Source organism: Pristiophorus japonicus, chromosome 13, assembly GCF_044704955.1.
Source record: "Pristiophorus japonicus isolate sPriJap1 chromosome 13, sPriJap1.hap1, whole genome shotgun sequence".
Classification (NCBI taxonomy): domain Eukaryota; kingdom Metazoa; phylum Chordata; class Chondrichthyes; family Pristiophoridae; genus Pristiophorus; species Pristiophorus japonicus.
In genome coordinates this window covers 166,090,153-166,110,026 of record NC_091989.1, presented here as the reverse complement: position 1 = coordinate 166,110,026, position 19,874 = coordinate 166,090,153, and the positions used below count along the sequence as shown (strand labels likewise).

At 44.2% G+C, this 19,874-nt stretch overlaps 1 protein-coding gene across 1 annotated transcript in view; it reads left to right on the top strand.

Moving 5' to 3' along the window:
* Window positions 1-19,649, top strand: part of mlycd (malonyl-CoA decarboxylase) — a 48,002-nt gene extending 28,353 nt beyond the window's left edge. Inside the window, exons 2-5 of the mRNA XM_070897011.1 lie at window positions 46-158; window positions 944-1,100; window positions 7,873-8,025; window positions 18,768-19,649. Of these exons, the coding sequence (XP_070753112.1) occupies window positions 46-158; window positions 944-1,100; window positions 7,873-8,025; window positions 18,768-19,301 (957 nt within the window). The 3' untranslated portion in view covers window positions 19,302-19,649. The remainder of the gene's footprint in view (window positions 1-45; window positions 159-943; window positions 1,101-7,872; window positions 8,026-18,767) is intronic.
* The last annotated feature ends 225 nt before the right edge of the window (window positions 19,650-19,874 follow it).

The following is a 19,874-nucleotide window of genomic DNA, read 5'->3' as shown; positions in this document are numbered from 1 at the left end:
CTGAAGTTGGTCACATTCACTCATTAACCTTGTGTTGATTTTCAGGAAATGAATGGAATATTGAAGACGCTCCTTTCAAATTGGTTTTCTATAGGATTCTTGAACCTGGAGCGTGTCACCTGGCAATCCTCTTGTGAACTGCTGCAGAAAATTAGCGAGTAAGTTGTATTTAAAGAAGCAATCCTACTTTGCCAGTAGACCTAAAAGTAAATTTTGGGTCTGTCTCAATAGTCACATTCAAGTAATAATCTTTTTGCGCTCAAAGCTGACTGTCATCTTATGGGCCTGTCAATAGCTAGTTTCTGGCCAGATGAATCAGCACCAAAGGAGACCATTCGGCCCATCATGCCTGTGTCGGCTCTTTGAAAGAGCAATCCAATTGGTCTCATTCCCCTGCCCTTTCAATTCTTCAAATGAAAAATGATTAGAGGTGAGTGGAAGAGTTAATTGAAGACACAATGTACTTTTAACTTTCTGTACTTTTAAATATGGACACATAGAAAGCCTGTAAAAAGGAGATTGTAGGTAGGCTGCAATCTGCTGATGCTATGCTGACCAGCCAGAAATTGCACTGAGAAAATGGGCAGATTTCCTATTGTATCAGCAAAATGAATAGGAAACCCTCCTTTTGAGATTATAATGAGGCCCAGGAGTTAAAATACCCTAGATTGATTTCTGGTGCAGTGGGTGAGTTTCTAACTCGCTCCGCTGCCCACCCGACCAGAGTTAAAATCAGGGTCATTATTTTTAATAAACTTTTAATAGATTAACTGCACTCAATCTATCTATACAGATTGTTTTCTATTTCCTACTGGACAACAGTTTAGTTTGAGACCTGATTAATTGTTGCACTTTGAGCTTTGAGGCAACTTTTTTAATATTGTCGACTTCTGTTCCAGTCCTACAGTGAGTGCAGCTTAAACGCATCATTTATTTCTCTCAGGTATGAGGCAGTGCATCCTGTCAGAAACTGGACAGATATTAAACGTCGAGTTGGACCTTACAGAAGGTGCTATGTTTTCACACACTGTGCTATGCCGAGGGAACCTCTGGTAGTTCTACATGTGGCACTATCAGATGACATCTCCAATAATATACAGGTGAGCTCATTATACTTACTGTTGGCTTACTGTGTACATTAGCTAGAACACAGCTTTCACAAATTAAATAGAATATTTACTAAGATTTGAATGCTCACTATCAATAGCTAGTTTCTGGCCAGATGAATCATGGAATGATACAGCACCGAAGGAGGCCATTCGGCCCATCATGCTGTGTCGGCCTGTGCCATCTTTCGAATGAGGCATTAACCAAGATCCTATCTGGCTTCTCATGAGGACGCTAATGATCCCATGGCACTATTTTGAAAAAGAATAGGGGAATTCTGAGAGGAAAAAATGACTAAGATTACTGATTATAGACCTATTGTAGCTTTTGTTTCACGCTATCTAAACTTCAGATAGTGCATTAAGTTACGAGAGGAGTCTTTCCTCATGGCAATTGGTTTTGTTTGGATAAAAGTTTGTTGTGGAGAAATCTTCCTTTCTCCCGAGCGGACCCACTGAAATCGAGAATCGACGCCCAAATGATGACAGACTCCAGAGATAGGTTCAAAATGATTTTTATTCCAACTTATGCAGGGGAAGCACTCGGTCTTAACAGCCTAATGCAGGATCTTCCAAAAACAAAGGTTTCACACACAATTATACAGTTTTTGAGGCATGCTGGCCTCGTGAACACTAAACCATGACCACTAATTGGTCTAGAACTAATCATTGGAGTGACATTGATTGGTTAACCCTTATCAGACTGGCTTCTGAATGGTCTGCAATCTCTTCTTCTATAGCATCAATCGATCTCAGCCTTTGGAATGTGTTGTTTCTACAATTTTGACCTTGCTGTGGCCTTTTCAGCCTGTTCTGCATTCTTTAAAAGATAAACACACAAACTTGTTGAATGTGTTCCCTCAAAATCATAAAATGAAAACTTTAGTTATACAGCCATTTTCTGTAATTTATAAGCAATTTTTACATACCATCTGTCTGTATTTTTCATCCCTTACAATCCCCCCTTATGGCCCTTGGCTATACACAAGCAGGCCATACCGTTGAGATTTGTTAAAGAATACCCTCTGGTTTTCCTTGACCAGTGGCCATCTAGCCTGGAGTACCATCACATATCTCTCCAAACCTCAAACAGTGTGCCCCTTGTCCACCCTCTGCTCAAAGATTTCCCTGCCCCGAGGTTAACCTAGCCTTAATTGCTCTTACTAGTCGTCGGGCCTTCCGTTTTCTTGCTGCAGCACATTGCAAACACAACAAATATAGCACAATCAGTAATTGAATCACGATAAGTACGAGATATATTATCCAAGGATGAATTTGAATGTTCAGTCCCCAGTTCCATGTGGTGACCTTAATGTCCTCAATATCCTTCCGAATGTCCTGATTGTTCTGCCTGAGAGTGTAGTAGACTCTCTGATTCTTGGCAACTGTTTCTTGCAGTTTGACGAGGTGTTCTGGTAACGGGGGAACCTCATATCCAAACCTGTTCACGTACTTAGTGAGCTCCTCCTTTGTCTCCTGACACCTATATCGATGTTGACTCTCGTCGATGTATGTCTACCAATTCCTCCTTTCCGATTCTCAGAGGTATTTCTGGAACAAAGCAGAATGCAGCAGTGAGGATCTGGCATTCCTGCTGATCGTACTTAAAAGATTTCTGCCGATTAGTGGTTACACAGTATTCTCCATTGCTTACATACGCCACGTGTGTTTTTCCCTATTGTGTGCCCACGGTTTCCATGGTACAATTTACCTGCGTGCTGGTAATAAATCAGCAAGCTGCCTCAGGATCATAACTAATTTTATGAGGGCATATCGTGGTGCCCTGATCAGTAACACATCCTTCCAATTTTGTTCCTATCAAACTGCCTCCGTAAGTTACAGCATATGGTAGCATCTCGACATAGGCTCTCTACATACCTTCTCTAATAATCCCCATGTTTTGTACTTCATACACTTCCTTTGGGTTATCTCCTTCCATAATTACTGGAATGGCCAGTACCAATCCTATTAGTCCCCCTTTACCATTATTACATTCCATTTGTGTGGGATATAGGCGTATCATCCTCCTGAGTTGGCTCCTTATATTTCCTTCGAATGCATGGTCAAATTGACCAATTGGTCATTGCTGATCCACAGGGGAACCTCCCCTCTGTGGATCTGTGCCAAATGTTCCCTTGTCTGTTCTACTACCCAGGTCCCGATTGTACTGCAGACATCATTCTTAGCTGCTTGGTCAGAGGTTACATGCTCTTCCTTGATTAGCTTATTAATGGTCTGTGTGTGTGCCTCGAGGACCGTTACTATGTCCTGTAACCTAATTGTCAGCACTTGATCCTCTGTTAACTGTGAATCTTGATTCTGATTTTGTTGACGCAAGATTTCCTTAATACGAAAAGCTAAATCTCGTTCTTTATTATCCAAAGTTACCAAATCAATGGTGTTTGCCACCGAGGTTCCGGTGTTAAAAACCGTAGTTGCATCATTTACCCGGCCTCGTTTTTGTCGTCTGAGAACTGGACCTAATTGGCCCCCCGTTGGCATAGTTACTTTGTCTGAGGGTTTGTTGTACCAAAATCCTACTCGCCAATATATTCTTTCTCCTCGATCGGCTGCCTCCTCCTCGTCGCCATACTGGAACTCCTGCAGCCACAGTCCTTGGGCCCGCCACTCCTCCTCACAGCACTTGCCCTGAGGCCCCGCCGACTCTCCAGGGCCCGCTCGGGCCGCCAACCTCCTACCACCCCCACCCCAACCTCGGGCGACCTTCCCTCCCCCCATCTGGCAAAATCCCTCAACCGGCACAGGCCAGGTCACAAGGGTGCCGGATAAGGGAGATTCAATCTGTACTACTAAATGTCAGCTGTTTACCTTTAATTGGTGAATCTTGCATACCATTTTGTTGCGCATATTCAACTTTAAAAATGATAAGGAAACTGCAGGGGCAAACAGCAGTTTGCACTTCCAGTTAGGCGCAAATAAGCTTTTGCCCAAGCGCGGCGAGATCAGCCCCTCCCACTAAATTGGCTGGGGATTTTGCGGTGGCGCTGACCTGTCGTGCACCGCTCGGCTGCATCCGACGATGATGACTTATCGCCCCGGAAGATAAATTGGCTCTCGTCCCGTGTTCCCGCCTGGCGCTGACAACGGCAGCTTCAGCTTTAGCTGTCGTGTTTCAGTTGGGAGTCGGCTGTTGGACCGCTATTTAAAAGTGCCATCTTTGGGATAATTTTTAGTCGACCAATAATGGTTGGTGCTTACTTCCACATGGGCAGATAGGCATTTTGACAGATTTCAGCAATTTCCAGTTGAAAAGAGGGTTCTGGCTGTTCAACCTTCGTGACTTTCATTGAGGCCAGATTTGAAAGTCCAACATTTATATCGTTCATGAGAAGCTATGTTTGCATTCGACCTCCTGCTCCAACATCACCATCTGAGGCAACTTAGGCAGAGAGAAAGGCAGCAAAATGTGTCCAAAGGTAGGAGGGCCAACAGGGTTGTCAACAAGACACCTCTGCATGTCCCCATCAATTTTCCCTTCCATACCACAGCCCCAAAACTGAAATGAGAAACACCACTAAATATGCAGCATTCCAATAAAAATTTATTTCAACATTTAGCACCATCATAAAGAACAACTACATTTAAGAATCACCCTTGTGCAATACCTTCTTTGACTCAGTTTACCTATTCTACAGCGCCATCACAGTGTGCGCCTTGTGGCTCCAGCAGGGCTGGTCGAAGGCCGCTGAGTGTCAGTGTCAGAGACTACAGATGGCCTTGCAGGACACTCTCAACCAGTTCTGGAAGGCCCAGCTGTAGACTGCACCACCTCAGACTGGGCAGCGGCAGTCTGGGCTGGCTGGATGACAGGCAGCGACAAGTGCAATAGCAGAGTGGCAGTGATGGGCTCAGGAATGCTGTCATCCTGAGAGAGGACAGCAGGTTCCTGTTCCACTGGCCCACTGCTACTCCCCTGGAGCAGCGTCTCAGCATCCCCCCAATCTGCTGAAGCACAGATAGGTGACCTGCTGTGACACCGTGAGATCCCCGGTTAACTGTGGTGGACCCAGCGTGATAGCAGAAGTCAGAACTCACGTGGCATCTAGCTGAGACTGCATGAGAGCAATCTGAGATTCAATGCCACCAATCATTGTCTGCATGACAGCACTAAGACGTTGCGATGCTTTCACCTGTGCACATCACCTATGACACACGTCATGATGTCTGGATCCGCATGGTCTCTCTGGGAGTCCACCATCGTCTGCAGACTGGAAGTGATGGGCTCCATGGTATGCGTATAGCTCTGCAATGTTGGAGACGGACTCCTCCTCGCTCTTTACCATTGTTGAGGGGCTCTCGGGCACCCTTGCCATTGCACCTATCATGTCGGAGTGCATAGCCATCACCTTTCTTGTGAATGCCTCCTCATCGAGGTCCTCATCTGAGTCCTCTAACAGAACGCGCATGCAAACTCTCCCGGGGAGCTGAATCCCGAGCTAACCTTTCCCCTTGGCCTTGCTGCAGCCCACGAGGCCCCGATGCATCACCCAGTGCCGACCCCTCTGCTAAACTAACCTCTAAGGTCCACGTAGTGCCAGTCTCTGAGGTGGTGCCTGTGGTGAGAGATGCAGTGACACGGTGCTTGGGTCCTCCTCCTCATCACTATCATGGGGGGGCTCAGGTACAGGCTGGTCATCTGCTTGCTGATTATCTGAAAGCATAAATGGCACAAGACACGTGTTAAGGTGCAGTCAGAGGGGCAGGAATGGAGCAAGGAAGGCAGACCATATCAGGAGCTGTAAAGTGATAAAGCCTTCTGATGTGAAGGAGAAGTGGGATGAGAAAGGAGAGGGGATAAAGATACCGTTATTTCCCCCCAGCGGGACCATGGCCTCCACCACCTGCGGGTCAATGAGCCGCAGAACTCGCTCCTCCAGGTCGGACAGCTTCTGCAGTTGAGGTTCACCCCACCAGTCTTCTGTTGCTCCCTCCGTTTATGTGCCATCTTGGCCTGCAAAAGAAAGGAATTTGTGTGAGTAAGAGTCCAGCGATGTACATGGGAGATGTGCCTGCCGTCATTGAGTAGCAGTGAATGTAGGCAAGGCGTGAGATGAGGATGTGAGTTTTAGTAGCTGTTTGGTGGGTGAGTGGTGGTGTGCACACCAACAGGTTCTGAGGCTGGTATGTAGGAGGTGTGGAAGCATGTACTCACCTTGACCTCACCGACTGAGGTCATTGAACTTCTTCCGGCACTGTGTCAGTGTTCAATCCACTATAGTGCTGGTCGACATCTACTCTGCCACTTCCCTCCACATGGCCCTGAAGACCCGTGGCAATGGCCTCTTTCCTTGCCGGGAAGAGTGCAACCCTCCTCTCAACTACCTCCACCAATGCCACATCATTAAATCGCCGTGCCCTCTCCCTTCCAGCTGGATTTGCAGCAGCCATCCCAGAAGCTTCTTCCTCTTTCTCTCAGCTCTCCCTCAAATGCAGCATTGATGAAAATGAGCAGCTGCAGCTTCATATAACTTCCCCTTTCAGAGCTGGAATGAGCCAGTGTGAAGGATTGAAGAATGACTGCTGAATACAAGTCACCTGAAATTGAATAGCACTTGCTGTTATCGCCCCTGCAGCGCCCCACTGAGGTCATTAGCGCCTCATTTACTTTCCTTCATGGGGCGCTAAATCCCAATTTGGAAGAAGTTAAGATTCGTTTGCGCCTGGTACTAACTTTTCCAAATTTTAATAGTAAATGGAGCGCATTGAATTTCTCCCCTCTTTTTGCCCCCCCACCCCCCCACACACTTATAGAATAACGAATATTGTTGTGAAATTCAATCCACAGAGCACCAATAAAAATGGAGTTTGACTTATTCAGTCCTTGTAAATCAGTGGCTCGAATGTTATTCCCTACCTGGAATAAACACTCCTATTGTTATAACATGAACATTGTCACAGGACATCTGATAGTAATATTAAAACTGAAACCCTGCCCCTTTATATTCAAAAGACTTGTGTAACCCTTTGGTTGTGACAATCGCTAATAAGATTTTCCAATCTGTGTGATACACTGACATTTTGTGACAGCTGTAGCTTCAGGCTTTGGCACCAGTTGGCATGATGGAGCAATTTTTCCATTCTGAAGAGGCACTCTTGTCTTCCATCTTGGTTTTCATCACTGCCAGCTAAATACTATGGGGTAAAATTTGTGTGGAATTTATCCCAATCTCCTGCCGTAACTTTGGTGGAAGATCAGCGGAGAGATCGGAGAAACTGTGTAAATGGCCATTTACACCATTTTGCGGGGTTTCCTTCACTCTCTTCTGCCAAATTTATGGCAGGCAATGGGGAGAAATTCCAGGCGCCTTTTTATAAAGAACATTGTTTTAACCATCTTTTTGTTAGAATTTTTTGAGCTTTTACTTTTTTTAGGATGGAATCAATATTGTGTCATGGAAAAGGGCTTGGTGAAGAAAAGGTAGCCACTCATTTTAACATTGACTTTATTTATCATTAAATAATAATGCTTTTTAATTGTTTTTGGAAGCTGATCATTGGTTATGGTGTTAATTAGTATATATTCTACTTGCATTTTTGTTTAATGAAGAAATAAAATTCTGCATTAAACAAAGTTATTCTGCCCATTTTTCAGTAATGGTCATCACTATATAATGTAGTAAAACTGCTTTGTCTGATAAATGTATAAAATAAGTAAAGCATCTGTGTACCTTCCAATAGCTGAATAAGAAGTACAACATGAAACAAATAAAGATTTTTTACATTTTAATTGAATGTTTTATGGTAGGCTATTGTCCGACAAGGTCCTTCTCCTGAGACAACCGAGGATGTTAACAAGATTACCGCAGCTATTTTCTACTCCATCAGCTCGACACAGCCAGGACTGCAAGGGGTTGAGCTTGGAAATTACCTCATCAAGCAAGTAGTAAAAGAGCTGCAGGTAGGTCTTAGTCACAGCAAGTATGACGTCTGTAAGAATCTGTCTCAAATATGGTTGGGATAAGCAGCATCCTGTGATCAGAGGCCAGTAGTAACAAATTACCTTAGCTTGTAGCAATAGCCACTAAACCACAACACTACGAAAAGCTAGAATTTCTAGATCTGAAAAAAAATCCTCATGACTTACTGTCTTACTGTAAAAGTAAACATTCATCTTGCCGTCTAAGCAAAGAAAATCACACTTTTCCAGGACAGATCATATTCCTAACTTTCACTGGCATCCATCTGCACCATATATTTTAAAAGCTGTACCATTCTCCCATTTCTCTTCTTTTTAAACTCAAAACCAAAAGAACTATTTTACAAAATTTACCCCATTTATCATTCTCTAAGGTGCCATTAACCCAGCTTATAGGTGGACTTCATCATTTAAATTGCAGGGGGGGAAAAAATTCAATCACAGTCTTTCCCATTAATCTTCACTCAAAAACTGTACAATGTAGCCTCCTCTAGTCCTAGCCACCCACCTGCATGTCAATGCTTCCTGCCTCAGCCACTACTACTTTGTGCTGACTCAGGTTTGCTGAAGTAATCCACTTTTTTATTTGTATCAAGATGAGGTAGATCAACCTGAAGCTGAAAAACAGGTTTTCTTTTTATTTTGTATCAACTGTCAGCAGTAAGCAGTGCTAGCTCTGGTACAGCAAAGGATAGATGCACCTTTAAGCTCCTAATTTTAGAAAAACACATCCTCTCACCAGCATGACACTCCCATTTCTCACACCAGCTGCTCTCCCCAGCTCTCTGAATGAGCCTATGCTTTTTGGAAATAGGAGGTGGGTGGGGTGGATTGACCCATCCACCTCCACGGAGGTGTGTGGGGGGCCTGACCCATCCACCTCCATGGCACGAACCTGGTATTGCAGTACTTCCAGGAACGGTGCAGTGGCTCTCGGCCTTTTGGCTAAGAGCATTGGCGCAGAGTGATCCTTGATGTGTGCAAGGTGACCTTTGGCGTTTGTGATTTGACAAAGAATTGAGGCTATCGGTTTAGACCCAAATTGATGGCACTTTTGTACTGTGGTTTGATGCCCAATCAGATGGTGTGATATGATCAGGTGACAGACAATAGTTATTCTTTCTAGCTGGGAAAGATGCACTTTGAAATTTATTTTTATTGAACTATCCAAAAATGAATTAACACAGGAAATTATATATCTGGATATTAGACAAGTTGTTTGAATCAATTGAAGTTTTCTGAAGCTTTGAATATTCCTTTAATTGTTTTTGACAGGCTTTACCAAAGGTGCGATATCCTTCTAAAGTTGATTTTGATACGCAAAACCACTTGTGGTAATGAGAGAACTTGTGCCAACAGCATAATGTTCCTGTTTATTCAGCAGGGTGAAGTTCAATCAGTAGTTTTGAGATATGTGTTGAAAGCTCAATCTGTGTATAGGTGGTTTGCAAACTAATCAGCATTGAATTTCAATTCTGACACTCAAGTCATGTTGACAGACATACAAATTATAATGTTGTCATCGGCAACCTCAATACTAATTTACACCACTTAACAGGACGATTGACATCTCCATTACACCAACGGCTAGAAATTCAGCTCCATGGTGCCTGATTTTCAGCGCTTTGGGTACCATTTTGTTTCGAAAATGGCATCGCGCTATGCATGCACTTCTGGTGTGAGCTGTGCCAGACGCCATTTTAGAACTGGTGTCAAGAGCATGCGCCGCATGTAAGTAAAGTGGACAGATCGTGATATTTTGATTGCAGATTTGACGCCAGCATTGCCATTTTTGTCCTCAGTGCTGGAGCTAACACCTTGTCTTAAGCTTGCACAGCTAAACATGTGTTCAGCAGCAGCAAGGATCACCCACCAGCGATATTTAAAGGGATCAACAACTATTCTTGGGTTAGTTGTTGATTAATTTCTACTGGCTCTGTGTAAGTTTGTGGCAGTGTTTGGTGCTTTCCAGAGTTGTTTAAAGTTGGTGAGATGAAAGTGAGTGGTGCTGCAAGTGGAGAAGATCTTACTTCTGACTTCAAGAGTCCTGGTCAGACCACTTGCTCCCATTCATGGCTGCTCTAGTTGTTCCCCTTGGGCTGCAGCATAGAAAATAAGTGCAGGAGTAGGCCATTCGGCCCTTCGAGCCTGCACCACCATTCAATAAGATCATGGCTGATCATCACCTCAGTACCCCTTTCCTGCTTTCTCTCCATACCTCTTGATCCCTTTAGCCGTAAGGGCCATATCTAACTCCCTCTTGAATATATCCAATGAACTGGCATCAACAACTATCTGCCGTAGAGAATTCCACAGGTTAACAATTCTCTGAGTGAAGAAGTTTCTCCTCATCTCGGTCCTAAATGGCTTACCCCTTATCCTTAGACTGTGACCCCTGGTTCTGGACTTCCCCAACATCAGGAACATTCTTCCTGCATATAACCTGCCCAGTCCCATCAGAATTTTATATGTTTCCATGAGATCCCCTCTCATCCTTCTAAACTCCAGCGAATACAGGCCCAGTCAATCCAGAGTGGGAACTCAGGGACACTTCTGGTGTCCTCGACGACTACATGTGCGGGATGTGTATCCGCCTCCAGCTCCTGACAGACCGCGTTGCGGAATTGGAGCCGAGGGTGGATTCACTCTGGAGCATCCACAATGCCGAGAATGACGTGAATAGCACGTTTAGTGAGTTGGTCTTACCGCAGGTGAAGGGTCCACAGCCAGCTAGGGAATGGAAGACCAGCAGGAAGAGCAGTGCAAGGAAGGTAGTGCAGGGGTCCCCTGCGGTCATCCCCCTGTAAAACAGATACACCGTTTTGAGTACTGTTGAGGGGGATGACTCATCAGGGGAGGACAGCAGCAGCCAAGTTCATGGCACTGTGGTTGGCTCTGCTGCACAGGAGGGCAGGAAAAAGAGTGGGAGAGCGATCGTGATAGGTGATTCAATTGTAAGGGGAATAGATAGGCGTTTCTGCGGCCGCAACCGAGACTCCAGGGTGGTATGTTGCCTCCCTGGTGCAAGGGTCAAGGATGTCTCGGAGCGGGTGCAGGACCTTCTGAAAAGGGAGGGTGAACAGCCAGTTGTCGTGGTGCACATTGGTACCAACGATATAGGTAAAAAAAGGGATGAGGTCCTACGAGACGAATTTATGGAGCTAGGAGCTAAATTAAAACGTAAGACCTCAAAAGTAGTAATCTCAGGATTGCTACCAGTGCTACGTGTTAGTCAGAGTAGGAATCGCAGGATAGTTCAGATGAATACGTGGCTTGAGCAGTGGTGCAGCAGGGAGGGATTCAAATTTCTGGGGCATTGGAACCAGTTCTGGGGTAGGTGGGACCAGTACAAACTGGACGGTCTGCACCTAGGCAGCACCGGAACCAATGTCCTAGGGGGAGTGTTTGCTAGTGCTGTTGGGGAGGAGTTAAACTAATATGGCAGGGGGATGGGAACCAATGCAGGGAGACAGAGGGAAACAAAGAGGAGACAAAAGCAAAAGACAGAAAGGAGATGAGTAAAAGTAGAGGGCAGAGAAACCCAAGGCAAAAAACAAAAAGGGCCACTGAATATAAAGGGGCTGCAAGAGGGGTCAAAACTAAAAATCATGGTTTAAAAACTAGTATTAAAACACTCTACCTAAACGCACGCAGCATTCGAAATAAAGTAAATGAGTTGACGGCACAAATCATTACAAATGGGTATGATTTGGTGGCCATTACAGAAACGTGGTTGCAGGGGGGCCAAGACTGGGAATTAAACATACAGGGGTATCTGACGATTCGGAAAGATAGACAAGAAGGGAAAGGAGGTGCGTTAGCTCTGTTAATAAAGGATGATATCAGGGCAGTTGTGAGAGATGATATTGGTTCTAATGAACAAAATGTTGAATCATTGTGGGTGGAGATTAGAGATAGTAAGGGAAAAAAGTCACTGGTGGGCGTAGTTTATAGGCCCCCAAATAATAACTTTATGGTGGGGCGGGCAATAATCAAGGGAATAATGGAGGCATGTGAAAAAGGAACAGCAGTAATCATGGGGGATTTTAACCTACATATCGATTGGTCAAATCAAATCGCACTGGGTAGCCTGGAGGAGGAATTCATAGAATGCATACGGGATTGTTTCTTAGAACAGTATGTTACAGAACCTACAAGGGAGCAAGCTATCTTAGATCTGGTCCTGTGGAATGAGACGGGAATAATAAATGATCTCCCAGTAAAAGATCCTCTCGGAATGAGTGATCACAGTATGGTTGAATTTGTAATACAGATTGAGGGTGAGGAAGTAGTGTCTCAAACGAGCATACTATGCTTAAACAAAGGGGACTACAGTGGGATGAGGGCAGTGTTGGCAAAAGTAGACTGGAAACACAGACTAAATGGTAGCACAATTGAGGAACAGTGGAGGACTTTTAAGGAGCTCTTTCATCGTGCTCAACAAAAATATATTCCAGTGAAAAAGAAGGGCGGTAAGAGAAGGGATAACCAGCCGTGGATAACCAAGGAAATAAAGGAGAGTATCAAATTAAAAACCAATGCGTATAAGGTGGCCAAGGTTAGTGGGAAAATAGAAGATTGGGAAAATTTTAAACGACAGCAAAGAATGACTAAGAAAGCAATAAAGAAAGGAAAATAGATTACGAAGATAAACTTGCGCAAAACATAAAAACGGATAGTAAAAGCTTTTACAGATATATAAAACGAAAAAGAGTGACTAAAGTAAATGTTGGTCCCTTAGAAGATGAAAAGGGGGATTTAATAATGGGAAATGTGGAAATGGCTGAGACCTTAAAAAATTATTTTGCTTCGGTCTTCACTGTGGAAGACACAGAAACCATGCCAAAAATTGCTGGTCACAGGAATGTGGGAAGGGAGGACCTTGAGACAATCACTATCACTAGGGGGGTAGTGCTGGACAGGCTAATGGGACTCAAGGTAGACAAGTCCCCTGGTCCTGATGAAATGCATCCCAGGGTATTAAAAGAGATGGCGGAAGTTATAGCAGATGCATTCGTTCTAATCCACCAAAATTCTCTGGACTCTGGGGAGGTACAGCGGATTGGAAAGCAGCTAATGTAACGCCTCTGTTTAAAAAAGGGGGCAGACAAAGGGCAGGTAACTATAGGCTGGTTAGTTTAACATCTGTAGTGGGTAAAATGCTTGAAGCTATCATTAAGGAAGAAATAGCTGGACATCAAGATAGGAATAGTGCAATCAAGTAGACACAGCATGGATTCATGAAGGGGAAATCATGTTTAACTAATTTACTGGAATTCTTTGAGGATATAACGAGCATGGTGGATAGAGGTGTACCGATGGATGTGGTGTATTTAGATTTTCAAAAGGCATTCGATAAGGTGCCACACAAAAGGTTACTGCAGAAGATAAAGGTACGCGGAGTCAGTGGAAATGTATTAGCCAGCCAATTCTCTGCTTTCTGTTAGCATGGATAGAGAGTCGGGATAAATGGGTCCTTTTTCGGGTTGGAAATTGGTGGTTAGTGGTGTGCCACAGGGATCGGTGCTGGGATCACAACTGTTTACAATATACATAGATGACCTGGAAGAGAGGACAGAGTGTAGTGTAACAAAATTTGCAGATGACACAAAGATTAGTGGGAAAGCGGGTTGTGTAGCGGACACAGAGAGGCTGCAAAGAGATTTAGATAGGTTAAGCGAATGGGCTAAGGTTTGGCAAATGGAATACAATGTCGGAAAGTGTGAGGTCATCCACCTTGGGGGAAAAAAAAACAGTAAAAGGGAATATTATTTGAATGGGGAGAAATTACAACATGCTGCGGTGCAGAGGGACCTGGGGGTCCTTGTGCATGAATCCCAAAAAGTTAGTTTGCAGGTGCAACAGGTAATCAGGAAGGCGAATGGAATGTTGGCCTTCATTGCGAGAGGGATAGAGTACAAAAGCAGGGAGGTCCTTCTGCAACTGTATAGGGTATTGTTGAGGCCGCACCTGGAGTACTGCGTGCAGTTTTGGTCACCTTACTTAAGGAAGGATATACTAGCTTTGGAGGGAGTACAGAGACGATTCACTAGGCTGATTCCGGAGATGAGGGGGTTACCTTATGATGATAGATTGAGTAGACTGGGTCTTTACTCATTGGAGTTCAGAAGGATGAGGGGTGATCTTTTGGAAACATTTAAAATAATGAAAGGGATAGACAAGATAGAGGCAGAGAGGTTGTTTCCACTGGTCGGGGAGACTAGAACTAGGGGGCACAGCCTCAAAATACAGGGGAGCCAATTTAAAACCGAGTTGAGAAGTAATTTCTTCTCCCAGAGGGTTGTGAATCTGTGGAATTCTCTGCCCAAGGAAGCAGTTGAGGCTAGCTCATTGAATGTATTCAAGTCACAGATAGATAGATTTTTAACCAATAAGGGAATTAAGGGTTATGGGGAGCGGGCGGGTAAGTGGAGCTGAGTCCACGGCCAGATCAGCCATGATCTTGTTGAATGGCGGAGCAGGCTCGAGGGGCTAGATGGCCTACTCCTGTTCCTAATTCTTATGTTCTTCTGTTCTTGTGTAGTATCTCCTCATATGTCAGTCCTGCCATCCCAGGACTCAGTCTAGTGAACCTTTGCTGCACTTCCTCAATAGAAAAAATGTCCTTCCTCAGATTTGGAGACCAAAACTGAACACCATATTCCAGGTGAGGCCTCACCAAGGCCCTGTACAACTGCAGTAAGACCTCCCTTCTCCTGTACTCAAATCCCCTAGCTATGAAGGCCAACATGCCATTTGCCGCCTTCACCGCCTGCTGTACCTGCATGCCTGACTGATGAACCATGACACCTAGGTTTCGTTGCACCTCCCCTTTTCCTAATCTGCCACCATTCAGATAATATTCTGCCTTTGTGTTTTTGCCACCAAAGTGGCTAACCTTACATTTATCCACATTATACTGCATCTGCCATGCATTTTTCCACTCACCTAACCTGTCCAAGTCACCCTGTATCCTCTTATCATCTTTGTCACAGCTCACACTGCCACCCAGCTTAGTGTCATCTGCAAATTTGGAGATACTACATTTAATCCCCTCGTCTAAATCATTAATGTACAGTGTAAACAGCTGGGGCCCCAGCACAGAACCTTGTGGTACCCCATTAGTCACTGCCTGCCATTCTGAAAAGTCCCCATTTACTCCTACTCTTTGCTTCCTGTCTGACAACTAGTTCTCAATCCATGTCAGCACACTACCCCCAATACCATGTGCTTTAATTTTGCACACCAATCTCTTGTGTGGGACCTTGTCAAAAGCCTTTTGAAAGTCCAAATACACCACATCCACTGGTTCTCCCCTGTCCACTCTACTAGTTACATCCTCAAAATTCTAGAAGATTTATCCCTTTCATAAATCCATGCTGACTTGGACCGATCCTGTCACTGGTTTCCAAATGCGCTGCTATTTCATCTTTAATTGATTCCAACATTTTCCCCACTACTGATGTCAGGCTAACTAGTCTATAATTCCTCATTTTCTCTCTACCCCCTTTCTTAACAGGGAGATGGAGCAGAGGCAGCAAATAATAGGACAAGCTGCTCATAAAGGGAGGACGAGGTGGTGAAGAAGGGCTCTCAGCAGGAGGCCTCGCCCACCTTGGGTCTTCTGAGAGCAATTTTCTTACCTCAGCCTGAGCCAGGAGCAGTGCGTGAGACATCTGCGCTTTACAAATGAGTTGCTCACAGAACTTTGCCACCTCTTTCAACCAGACCTACCGACTTGCACCAGGACAAAGACGGCATTGCCAGTGGCTGTGAAGCTGCCCGTGGTCCTGAATTTCTTCGTGTCAGGATCCTTCCAGGCTAGAGCAAACTAAATCTGTAACATCTCCTAGTTCGCTGTCCACTGCTGCATAAGAGAGTTGGCAGACACTTTTTGTCAGGAGAGGAATTTCATTGTCTTCTCTCTGATTAAAGGGAAGCAGGTGGCGCATGCAAGTAGCTTTGCTCGGATAGCGGGCTTCTCCATGATGCAGGGTGCCATCGACTACGCACGTGGCTTTGCGAGCGCCACATCTAAATGCTGAGATGTACAGCAACAGCAAAGGTTACCACTTGCTGAATGTGCAATTGGTGTGTGACCATACTCAGCACATCTTGATTGTGAATGCCCGGTATCCTGGCAGCAGTTATGATGCTTTTATTCTATGCTAGTCTGCTGTTTCCTCAGTCTTTGAGGGAGCCACCACAGTAAACAGAGGGTGGCTACTGGCCGATCTGCTGACCAACTGGCTCATGACACCGCTGCGAAACCCATGCAGGTGGGCAACATGTATTTAACAAATGCCATGCTGCCACACGGAATCTGATCGAGCAGACCATTGGCGTCCTTAAATAATGCTTCTGCTGCCTGGGCCTCACTGGAGGAGCCCTGCAGTACTCTCCAAAGCGCGACGCAAGATTCGTCGGGAGCTGCTGCATGCTTCACAACCCCGGCATCATGAGGGCACAGCCCTTGCCACCAGACATACAACGACCAGAGCAAGAGGAAGCGAAAGGGAGGAGGCAACCGAGACAGCCCCTTCTGTCCAGGCTGTCCGTGGTCGACTTAGCCTACTGTGGTACCAGTACATGCAGTTCAGTAATACTATTCTATTTGAGACTCATGCACAAAGATGGTTCTGGCATCCAGCCAGCTTCATTGGGCGAGGAGTGTGATCGCTCTGCCTGACACCCACTTGATGAACACCGAAAACAAAACTCAGCCCCACAATGTTGTACTGATTTCTCTGCTACAATAGCAGGGGAATCTATCCCCTGCAATAGATTCAACTGTAGAAGCTCACCTCCTTCCAGCATTTGTGTACTTCTCTACTCTACCTTACACTTGCACAAGCAATGCTCCCTTTTGCCATATATGCAGCCTATACTCTGTTGCTCTGACTCTTGATTACTGCTTGTTCCCCTCTACATCAGAAACCAATCTTCCATTCACTATGTCCCTGTCCTCAGCAATTCCCTTTCAGTCACTTTGCATGACTTACTCTCTCTACTTATAAAAGCCTCTAAAATCCCATATTTTCCTGAAGACTTTGGGGGAGAAATTTACTATCGCCTTGTTTGGATACTAACTTTTAAAAGTTAGTGCCAGGTGCTAACTATTTCAAACTTGGGGGAAAAAAAACTCGCCGTTTGTGCTCCAAGGAGGAGGTGGAGCGCTAAATCAAGTAGCCCACTTTCTTGGAGCGCAATCGGCAGCAGGTTGGGTGGTGAGTCCAGCAGCGCTGCACACTGGGCCGTGCAGCACTGAAAATTAAGCACGAGAAAAAGAGGAAAACCACTTTACTAAAAATGCAGATAACCGACTTGAAGTGGCTATTCGAAAGGATCACCAAATCAGTGGTGGTAAAATGGCAGTGTGTCGACACACATCCACTATTATCCATGTGGCATCTCAGCTGCCTTGTCTAAGGAGAATGTAGAGAAGAGGTAGGGATAGAGCGGGCGGCGGGGTGGAAAGGGATGAAGTACCCTACAAGGAGAGCAAAGAATCACTCTGTGGAGATGATCGTGAACCCCAAGTAGTTGTCATTGGCAGAAGACTGTTGGAATGCCATTTGCTCAATCCCTTGACTCAGGAATAGTATACTGGAAGAGAAAAGGAATGGACAGAGTAAACCATTGCATGGCTTCACAAGGCTTCAATTTTATTTCCTCTGTTGTTACTTAAATCCACAGTTTCTTATTTTTCTTACTAACATACTATTTGAATGATATATTATAATACTGCCCAGTCTGGGCACTAATCCATATTTAATTATGGGGTGGAGGTGTTTGGAGGGCCTCAGCAAGTGAGAAATGACTGGTTGTCACTTGCTCTGGGAGTGATTGTAAACATCCTGTTTATAACTAATCGAGCGTTGATATGTCCATAATCTATTGAGATGAAGTGAGTGATAAATGCAGGTAACTTAGAGTTGCAACTAAGCAAGAACCCAAAAAAGTTAAATCGATTCCTATTATTTTCTACCACCTGACTGATTTTCACCCTTACTTGTAGTTCAGATAGATGAGATTAAAGCAGGCAATAAATGATACTAAGTGCAGTGTGTGCACTACACATGCGTGTGTTACAGGTACATTTTATCTTTCAGCTTGCTCAAGAACTGAGATTTTAATAGTACCTTAAAATTGCACTGTGCAATATTGGTGGCAGACATGTTCATATGAAGTTAATTTGTCTGCTATTTTAAGTCTTAACCAATGTTTGTTAGTAATATTGCATAGCATGATTTCAAAGCATATATAGCTGCTCAATGACTTTACATGCTTCTTTAATAGTTTGTCGATGTGCTATTGCAAAAAAAATACACCGTTCGCCACCATTTGTCAGTTGACAAATGTTGAAACTGGAGCACATTTTTATCCAGTTCTGAGACAAAATGCATAGCAGTGCGCACACCTTTTTGATATTGCCTGTTTCAAAATAACAGCTCAAGCACAGTTTTACCACCTGAATATTCTGCCGTATATATTTTATAGGAATAATTGCATAAATAGAACATTTTACAATTAAGACATTTCCTTTTTTGTTGAGAAACCCAAGTGTAGGGCCATAGCCTATATCCCACAGGACGCCACCAAGGTTGAAAAGAGTAGCAGAGAAGATTAGGTGAAGTAGGGCAACAGTGATAGGACTTTAACAGTGCTATTTTAAATACGTAGTGGCTCTGACATTCATCTGCTTTTGTGTGTGTAATCTGCAGGCTGAGTTTCCTCACATGAACCAGTTCTCCAGTCTGTCTCCTATTCCCGGCTTCACAAAGTGGCTGGTTGGAATCATCAGTGACCAAATCAAGGAAGGGACATCGAAGCGAATCTTTACACAAACCGAATACAAAGAAATCCAGGGCATCAATGAAGGATCTGTGTTAGAAACACTTAAGCGCCTACTTACCACCAATGAGTGGGTGAGATCTGACAAATTTGTTCGAGTTCTTGAGCTACCATTTATGCGACTTTGTGCCTGGTACTTGTATGGAGAAAAACACCGTGGGGGTGCCCTTAATCCAGTAGCTAACTTTCATCTTCAGAATGGTGCTGTGATGTGGCGATTAAACTGGCTGGCTGACACAAGTACTCGTGGTATTTCATCATCCTCTGGAATGATGGTGAACTATCGATATTTCCTGGAAGATACCAATCAGAACAGTGTCCAGTACTTGAGGACAAGACACATTGAAGCATCTGAGCAAATTCTGAGCCTTGTAGCTCAATTTCAGAAAATCAGTAAACTTTAATTAGAGCTTTGCATGGCAGTTAACTGTTCTCAAAGAATGGATAAACCTTAACCAGTTCATGAGTACGTATTAGAGTTTAAATAAAAATAAATTGCAACAGGAAATGTAATCTTGGGAAATTCATTGTTTAACAGGCAATTTTTACTCGTTTTACTGATAATAGATATACCATGTAAAATATTTAATGATGAGGCCCATTCAAAAATTCTGTCCAAATATTTAATGAGAATAAAATGTATTAATGTCTGGCGTGTCTAGAAAGGAAGAATGAACTCTGATTTACATGGCAACTTTCATGACTCAAGATGTCCCACAGCCAATAAAGTACTTTTGATATGTAGTCATTTCTAAACACCATACAATGTTTAATAGGTAGTTGTATAACTTATCTTTGTTATTACAATGTCTGACAGCCTGAGAGAAAAGGATTGTTGTTATTTTCCATGGGGCATCAATGCACCACTTCAGAGATAAATAAGCCTTCAGAGCTGGCTGACGCTCTGTAACTTGCTGCTCTGTAGCTGATCATTAGTTTAAATATGGCCAATTTCATGTGGAAGCTTCTATGATGGT